General features: G+C 39.6%; 1 protein-coding gene across 2 annotated transcripts in view; it reads left to right on the plus strand.

The window, feature by feature from the left end:
* The first annotated feature begins 3,190 nt into the window (after positions 1–3,190).
* Positions 3,191–10,000, plus strand: part of LOC137970515 (uncharacterized) — a 15,955-nt gene continuing 9,145 nt past the window's right edge. Inside the window, exon 1 of one of the 2 annotated variants that reach the window (XM_068817034.1) lies at positions 3,191–3,358. In XM_068817034.1, the coding sequence (XP_068673135.1) occupies positions 3,244–3,358 (115 nt within the window). In that variant the 5' untranslated portion in view covers positions 3,191–3,243. Of the gene's footprint in view, positions 3,359–8,438; positions 8,645–10,000 lie in introns of those variants that run through there. The other variant, XM_068817035.1, reaches the window with a different exon arrangement.

Raw genomic sequence — 10,000 nt, forward strand, 5'->3', positions numbered from 1 at the left:
ATTTTATTGAATATATCCCACACTACGTTTCGGCATTGTCGCGAACGCTCTTACGCTTCTTTTGGACAACCTTTCCCGAAACAGCTGTATTCGGATACGTGTGGACGGGGCGTAAGTCATTAAATTTGATATGAAACTATATGAGTTGATATGATTAGATTTCTGTACAGTGTTACCAATTAGTGCCTCAGCGGTAAATACAGTTGACACTTAAATCAAGTTCATTAAATCTTTTTTCATTTTGAATTCAAAAATACAGGTCGGTCGCACAACGGTAAATGGACGGCATTAGTTGGAGGTCTTTGTCACTGTCACCTGCGCGGTGCTTTCATGCAAACATCTAATTGCTGTTTCAGATGGTTATTGTCTGAAAATCTCGTTTTTTTTTGTTTTTTTTTGTCAACGAAGAAGGCAAAATCAAGTATTTAAAATAACTAGACGAAACAACGCGGAAAACCACTGGAGACCACCGAGCAAGTACTGAGTTTTGCCCAGCAACACTAAATTTCAATAAAATTGCAATATCAAAACATTAATTAAGCCTCATTAGCTAATTATTCGCCGCACGCCATGACACTTCTTGTCTCTCCAAAGACACAAACCGTCTTATTCTTAACTAGGAGCCAAGGATGCAAAAACCTGATCACCAGCATGCTCAAGCTTTCGTTGCTCAGATATTATAGAGAGTTTAAGAAATGACAACGGCTACGGCAACGACAACGCCAAAAAGCAGTAATATTATTGGTTAAAAGAACCGAAATGATCGCTTTGCACGTGCATGCGGCACGATTTTTGAACATTTCTCTCCCGTACTCGTCAAAACTACTACGTGAAATTACCAAATTTGAGGTTTTGACGACAACGTGGACAAACTACAGTGAATCTTTCAGTCTCTCTCTTTCCTTCAAATCCGCCCGTACCAATCCAATTATAGGACACTTCGCACATATTGTGTATAATGTAAACAAGATTGAATAATCCCGAAATACTTAGAATAGCTCAAACGTATATTTTGAAGTGACGTTTTCGTCCCTGTAGCCGTCGTGATTTCTTAAACTCCCTATTACGGAATTTAAGATCTACGACGCGACGGTAACGAAAACGTCATTTCACATTGCAAGTTCAGGTTTATTAATCTTTTTCGTCATTATGTCGGTTTGTCTAACTCCTACAAACTAGCGCAACATTCCAGGAATTGAATTAGGAGGTGCGTTGTTGAAGCTAAGACAGAAAATTCAAATTCGCTGCCTTGTGTTCATGTTCTCCTGATCGCAGATTTGCCGAAAACGTGACAGAAATGTACAAAAATGGAAAATGCACGTGCAGAGTGTGCAAAGCTATTGTTTTTGCTCGTTAAATTTGTGACGTTTTCGTTGCCGTCGCGTCGTAGGTCTTAAACTCCCTACTTCAAGACTTGGCTCGTTCACCATTCTGAAGCTTAAACTGACGCGGCAACGCGCCAAGCACACGCAACGAATAAACCAGCACAATGGATACCGATAGCCGCAGCGCAAGCGCGCGTGCAACACTGTTGAATGTGATGGCCAAACAAATGCAACACTGTTGTTCACTCCTTAGAAGAAAAGAAACGTTGGATGATGTTGAAGACGATGTTTGATGCAACATGGTGGCCAAACGAGTGCAACATGTTAGATTCGACAACACGTTGGACCCTTTTAGCCAGTCCTTAAGGGCCCACAGACGTATTTTCGCGCGTGGCTAAGGAAGTGAAATGTTTCTTCCGGTGACTGACATCATCACATCGTGAGCCAACCGGGAAAACCACTCACAAGCAAAAATCACGGCACGAACTGTTGTTTGCATCAAAGGTAATTCCCTCGCCCTTCCTTGAACTCGTTCTCAGATCAACTGCGCATGCGTCAAGGAACTGACTTCCGGTTTGACAAAAAACCAAATTTCCGGCGGTCTTTAAATTAAATAATTTTTTTTTTCATGTGGCACGTTTCACTTCCAAATGCAGAATATAGCTAAGCATTGATTTTTCAAATAATCTTTTTTGAAAATTTTATGGGTATTTCAGTATCGTTTATCGGTCTAAAAAGAACATTTTTCAAAATAAAAAGAAAGCCGTGCTTGGCTGGATGCAAAAACGAATACAAATTATGAAACCACTGATTAAATATCCAAATTGAGTAGCACGTAGACAAATTTAAGATGATTTCGCTTTGAAATGTTTTTTTTTCTCTTTTTTGAAATAATCACCTTTGTATTTATATTAAAACAATTATTCGCCGAAGGCGAAGTAATTATCGGTGAATATTCACCTCGACTTCGTCTCGATGAATATTTAACAATTATTCCATGAGCGCGCGTTGGATATGAGATGGTAAATAGCCAACGAGGCGCGTAGCGCCGAGTTGGCTATAACCAGTCTCATATCCAACAAGCGCGAATGGAATAATTGTTTTATTAAATTCCTTCAACTTCAAAAATTTGAAAGTACGAAATACGAGCGGAAAAAGCGAGCAAATCCGAGCGAAATCGAAAAACACTTGATGAGAACTGATGCGATGTTGTGTAATACCTTGTTGTCAGACAGACGCAGGCTCATCACAAAAACATTTCTTGCCTTTTCGCGTACTTCTAAACGTCGGAATTGATCCAAACTTTCCACAAAAATGGTTGGTTTTCTCCTTTTTGGCTTTATTCAAAGAGTAATTTCGCATTCCGGCGAAAACATTTTTAGTTTAGCAACGCTTAACGCAATCATTTACCATATAAGGTCAAACCAAGGTATATGAGCTGATAACCGAGATTGAGTGAACAAATCAGAGCACACGAAATGCATTATCCGAGGTTGAGAATTTAATAATCACCAATAATCACTTCGCCTTCGGCGAATAACTGTTAAATGACGAAGTCGGCCCAACAAACGTGTCGAGATTAACACCTCAACTATTTGAAATAACTTGACGAAAAAACGCGGAAAAATATTGGAGACCACCGAGATATTACTGAGTTTTGTCCAGAAACACTAAATTTCAATAAAATTTCAATATCAAAACATTAATTAAGCTTCATTAGCTAATTATTCGCACGCCATGACACTTCTTGTCTCTCCAAAGACACAAATGCTTTCATTATTTAAAGACGGAAAACTTCAGCCGTCTTATTCTTAATTAGGAGCCAACGGCAATATGTTTTCATTCGTCCCTGGGGTTGTCTGCGGCCAGATCGAGCCGGACTTCAAAAGTGTTTTTTCGATTAAATGTAGCCCCCGCGATGTTACTGCTTTTCGAAACTCTTTTTGCCTCGGCTCTTCTGTTTTCTTTCGGATGCAACGCCTTCCTACAAAAAGATACATCCTGTGACAGCCGCGTCTTTGCATTAAAACCTGGTAAGTAAAATCAAACTCCGCAATTATCAAGATCTATCAAATTCTCTGATCAGAATTAATAAACTCGACAAAGTCAGGTCAGCCGAAGCAGCAGTGACCGCTTTCTCACATACTGTAGTGTTTGTTCTATAACAATAGTTCATCTGACACTTCTTTAATTCTCTGCCGATGTTCGTCTAGTTAGATCATTTCGTGCAACCGGAAACTACCTTCAAAGATACTTTGCTATAACCATAACACAGAAGTAAAGACCGCCTGCACGAGCCAAGTGCGAATGCAGAAGATTTTTTGCTTCATATTAATTGTTGAATATAAAGGTATTTTGGGTGGAGGCCCAAAAACAATTCTAAAATTCTTTTTTGTTTCTGATACAAACTCTGGAATAATATAAAAAGGTCCTTATTTTAGGAAGATAACTCGTGCCAGTTACTGATAAACCAGAGTTACTGATAAACTTTTGGCCCTCGGTGCGCATCCGTTCAACGGGTATAACGGAGTTTAAGATCTACGACGCGAAGGTTACGAAAACCTCATTAAAATTGCAACTTCAGGTCTATTAATCTTTTTCGTCATTATGTCGGTTTGTCTAACCTCTAAAAACTAGCGCAACTTTCCAGGAACTGAATTAGGAAGTGCGGTGTTGAAGCTACGACAGAAAATTCAAATTCGCTGCCTTGTGTTCACGTTCTCTGAAAAACTTGAGAATTGGTCATTTCACGTCGCAGATTTGCCGAAAACGTGAAAGAAATGTACAAACATCAAAAATGCGCGTGCAGAGCGTGCAAAGCTATTGTGTTTAATCATTAAATATATATAATTTGTGACGTTTTCGTTGCCGTCGCGTCGTAGATTTTAAGATTTACACAGCATGACGACCTCCAGCTCAGAAGGCCGCGCACTAACTAACCTGCGATCAGGCGTACTTTTCTTTAGACAGGGCGCGAAAAGGCGGTCTAAAGTAAAGTATGCCTGATTGCAGTCTACGCGCTAACCGACTGAGCTACGCCTTAAAATTATTGCACTTTCATAAAAATATGCATTCTGAAGTTTAACTTTCGGACACTTTTGCGCATTTGCGATGACAGTTGACGGACCAGTAACGAAAAACACATGACAAAGTGGAGAGAAATGCAGTGGAACCCCGTTAATACGACCACCTTCGGGCCATGGAAATTTGGTCGTATTAACGGGGTAGGATCAAATTAAGGTGCAAAATCTTTTAAACTAAACTCTACTACGGTACATGTATACCTTTAATCCGCTATAAATCAACCTTTTTCCAATTAAATTAACAACCTTACAACCGTCATTCAATGCAACTGAACAATGTAACAGTAAACGAAACCGAATAATGAGAAAAACACTGACTTCTTTCAGTTCCTTGTTATGAAAGAAAAGGGCTTGTGAAATGTCTCGAAAAGCCGTTTTCTATATTGTCGCTTACAACACTTTCACAATTATTACAAAGTTCAAACGGTTTTTAAAAAGTATTTTTCCTTCGACTGGCTTCGCCTTTGCTTAAGCCAATCACTTTGCACATTAGCAATAACTTTTACAAGTTCATTTGCGGTTTTTATATTACCCTTTGTCTCTAGAAAATGCAAAACGTCTTGCAAGCCCCACCAAGCATTTTGACTGGTCGTATTAACGGGGTAATTTTATAAACAAAAATAACGACTGAGGACGCCAAAAGGTGGTCGTTGGTCGTAATAACAGGGTGATCGGATTAACGGGTTTTCAGATAAGAAAATGAGTGGGCTTTTTGTTCGGGCCACAAAAAAGTGGTCGTAACTACGGGTTGGTCGTATGGCGGGGTTCCAATGTACTCCAATCACAGTGTTAGATGTGAGCCTTTGACCCGTTTCTCTACAATGATTGACTACAGCGAAAAATGAAACCGTTAATTCAACTATAGAGACCACACGGTGGTGGACGACGACTAGCCAGAAGCTGTTAGAGATAAGGACTACGCCCTTATCGGGACGGAGAATGTTTCGTTGATTAACATTTACTTTCTTTATTGACCTTTGATTTTATTTGATTTGTCGCGTGATTGACAGTCGATGATGTAATAGCTAAGTAAGTTGATCTTTCAGTTAGAATGACACATTTAAGAAACGGTGAATCCTAACCCTTTGTTACTAATTCATGGCGTGGATCATTTGACTGAATTTTGAAACTCACTCATATCTCAATGTCGGTAAATGTGCGCATGCATACTGCCTCTTCATCAACGCTGTAGGACGTTTTCAACCAACCTCCAGGGACACCAATAATAATAGAGAAATGTAAGACATCTGGTGGACGAACAAAAAAGGCTACCAGCATGGCGGCGATGACCTCACGTCAAAACCTCCTATACCCTAAGAACTCTTTCATTCAAATAGCTCGCCACCGTAGGTCTTTACTTGACGGTCGTGGTATCCTCGATTCCGGGCGTTCACTACAAGTTGAATTTATTTTATTGAATATATCCCACACTACGTTTCGGCATTGTCACGAACGCTCTTACGCTTCTTTGGAACAACCTTTCCCGAAACAGCTGTATTCGGATACGTGTGGACGGGGCGTAAGTCATTAAATTTGATATGAAACTATATGAGTTGATATGATTAGATTTCTGTACAGTGTTCCCAATTAGTGCCTCAGCGGTAAATACAGTTGACACTTAAATCAAGTTCATTAAATCTTTTTTCATTTTGAATTCAAAAATACAGGTCGGTCGCACAACGGTAAATGGACGGCATTAGTTGGAGGTCTTTGTCACTGTCACCTGCGCGGTGCTTTCATGCAAACATCTAATTGCTGTTTCAGATGGTTATTGTCTGAAAATCTCGTTTTTTTTTGGTTTTCTTTTTGTCAACGAAGAAGGCAAAATCAAGTATTTAAAATAACTAGACGAAACAACGCGGAAAACCACTGGAGACCACCGAGCAAGTACTGAGTTTTGCCCAGCAACACTAAATTTCAATAAAATTGCAATATCAAAACATTAATTAAGCCTCATTAGCTAATTATATTCGCCGCACTCCATGACACTTCTTGTCTCTCCAAAGACACAAACCGTCTTATTCTTAACTAGGAGCCAAGAATGCAAATACCTGATCACCAGCATGCTCAAGCTTTCGTCGCTCAGATATTATAGATAGTTTAAGAAACGACAACGGCTACGGCAACGACAACGCCAAAAAGCAGTAATATTATTGGTTAAAAGAACCAAAATGATCGTTTTGCACGTGCGGCACGATTTTTGAACATTTCTCTCCCGTACTCGTCAAAACTACTACGTGAAATTACCAAATTTGAGGTTTTGACGACAACGTGGACATACTACAGTGAATCTTTCAGTCTCTCTCTTTCCTTCAAATCCGCCCGTACCAATCCAATTATAAGACACTTCGCACATATTGTATAACATAAACAAGATTGAATAATCCCGAAATACTTAGAATAGCTCAAGCGTATATTTTGAAGTGACGTTTTCGTCCCTGTAGCCGTCGTCGTTAAACTCCCTATTACGGAATTTAAGATCTACGACGCGACGGTAACGAAAACGTCATTTCACATTGCAAGTTCAGGTTTATTAATCTTTTTCGTCATTATGTCGGTTTGTCTAACTCCTAAAAACTAGCGCAACATTCCAGGAATTGAATTAGGAGGTGCGGTGTTGAAGCTAAGACAGAAAATTCAAATTCGCTGCCTTGTGTTCATGTTCTCCGGATCGCAGATTTGCCGAAAACGCGAAAGAAATGTACAAAAATGGAAAATGCACGTGCAGAGTGTGCAAAGCTATTGTTTTTGCTCGTTAAATTTGTGACGTTTTCGTTACCGTCGCGTCGTAGGTCTTAAACTCCCTACTTCAAGACTTGGCTCGTTCACCATTCTGAAGCTTAAACTGACGCGGCAACGCGCCAAGCACACGCAACGAATAAACCATCACAATGGATACCGATAGCCGCAGCGCAAGCGCGCGTGCAACACTGTTGAATGTGATGGCCAAACAAATGCCACACTGTTTTTCACTCCTTAGAAGAAAAGAAACGTTGGATGATGTTGAAGACGATGTTTGATGCAACATGGTGGCCAAACGAGTGCAACATGTTAGATTCGACAACACGTTGGACCCTTTTAGCCAGTCCTTAAGGGCCCACAGACGTATTTTTCGCGCGTTGCTAAGGAAGTGAAATGTTTCTTCCGGTGACTGACATCATCACATCGTGAGCTAACCGGGAAAACCACTCACAAGCAAAAATCACGGCACGAACTGTTGTTTGCATCAAAGGTAATTCCCTCGCCCTTCCTTGAACTCGTTCTCAGATCAACTGCGCATGCGTCAACGAACTGACTCCCGGTTTGACAAAAAACCAAATTTCCGGCGGTCTTTAAATTGAATAATTTTTTTTTAATATGGCACGTTTCACTTCCAAATGCAGAATATAGCTAAGCATTGATTTTTTCAAATAATCTTTTTTTGAAAATTTTATGGGTATTTCAGTATCGTTTATCTGTCTAAAAAGAACCTTTTTCAAAACAAAAAGAAAGCCGTGCTTGGCTGGATGCAAAAACGAATACAAATTATGAAACCACTGATTAAATACCCAAATTGAGTAGCACGTAGACAAATTAAAGATGATTTCGCTTTGAAATGTTTTTTTTTCTCTTTTTTGAAATAATCACCTTTGTATTTATACTAAAACAATTATTCGCCGAAGGCGAAGTAATTATCGGTGAATATTCACCTCGACTTCGTCTCGATGAATATTCACCAATAATCACTTCGCCTTCGGCGAATAACTGTTAAATGACGAAGTCGGCCCAACAAACGTGTCGAGATTAACACCTCAACTATTTGAAATAACTTGACGAAAAAACGCGGAAAACTATTGGAGACCACCGAGATAGTACTGAGTTTTGTCCAGAAACACTAAATTTCAATAAAATTTCAATATCAAAACATTAATTAAGCTTCATTAGCTAATTATTCGCACGCCATGACACTTCTTGTCTCTCCAAAGACACAAATGCTTTCATTATTTAAAGACGGAAAACTTAAGCCGTCTTATTCTTAATTAGGAGCCAACGACAATATGTTTTCATTCGTCCCTGGGGTTGTCTGCGGCCAGATCGAGCCGGACTTCAAAAGTGTTTTTTCGATTAAATGTAGCCCCCGCGATGTTACTGCTTTTCGAAACTCTTTTTGCCTCGGCTCTTCTGTTTTCTTTCGGATGCAACGCCTTCCTACAAAAAGATACATCCTGTGACAGCCGCGTCTTTGCATTAAAACCTGATAAGTAAAATCAAACTCCGCAATTATCAAGATCTATCAAATTCTCTGATCAGAATTAATAAACTCGACAAAGTCAGGTCAGCCGAAGCAGCAGTGACCGCTTTCTCACATACTGTAGTGTTTGTTCTATAACAATAGTTCATCTGACACTTCTTGAATTCTCTGCCGATGTTCGTCTCGTTAGATCATTTCGTGCAATCGGAAACTACCTTCAAAGATACTTTGCTATAACCATAACACAGAAGTAAAGACCGCCTGCACGAGCCAAGTGCGATTGCAGAAGATTTTTTGCTTCATATTAATTGTTGAATATAAAGGTATTTTGGGTGGAGGCCCAAAAACAATTCTAAAATTCTTTTTTGTTTCTGATACAAACTCTGGAATAATATAAAAAGGTCCTTATTTTAGGAAGATAACCCGTGCCAGTTACTGATAAACCAGAGTTACTGATAAACTTTTGGCCCTCGGTGCGCATCCGTTCAACGGGTATAACGGAGTTTAAGATCTACGACGCGAAGGTTACGAAAACCTCATTAAAATTGCAACTTCAGGTGTATTAATCTTTTTCGTCATTATGTCGGTTTGTCTAACCTCTAAAAACTAGCGCAACTTTCCAGGAACTGAATTAGGAGGTACGGTGTTGAAGCTACGACAGAAAATTCAAATTCGCTGCCTTGTGTTCACGTTCTCTGAAAAACTTGAGAATTGGTCATTTCACGTCGCAGATTTGCCGAAAACGTGAAAGAAATGTAAAAACATCAAAAATGCGCGTGCAGAGCGTGCAAAGCTATCGTGTTTAATCATTAAATATATATAATTTGTGACGTTTTCGTTGCCGTCGCGTCGTAGATTTTAAGATTTACACAGCATGGCGACCTCCAGCTCAGAAGGTCGCGCACTAACTAACCTGCGATCAGGCGTACTTTTCTTTAGACAGGGCGCGAAAAGGCTGTCTAAAGTAAAGTATGCCTGATTGCAGTCTACGCGCTAACCGACTGAGCTACGCCTTAAAATTATTGCACTTTCATAAAAATATGCATTCTGAAGTTTAACTTTCGGACACTTTTGCGCATTTGCGATGACAGTTGACGGAGCAGTAACGAAAAACACATGACAAAGTGGAGAGAAATGCAGTGGAACCCCGTTAATACGACCACCTTCGGGCCATGGAAATTTGGTCGTATTAACGGGGTAGGATCAAATTAAGGTGCAAAATCGTTTAAACTAAATTCTACTACAGTACATGTATACCCTTAATCCGCTATAAATCAACCTTTTTCCAATTAAATTAACAACCTTACAACCGTCATTCAGTGCAACTGAACAATGTAACAGTAAACGAAACCGAATAATGA

This window comes from Montipora foliosa, chromosome 9, assembly GCF_036669935.1.
Source record: "Montipora foliosa isolate CH-2021 chromosome 9, ASM3666993v2, whole genome shotgun sequence".
Taxonomy (NCBI): domain Eukaryota; kingdom Metazoa; phylum Cnidaria; class Anthozoa; order Scleractinia; family Acroporidae; genus Montipora; species Montipora foliosa.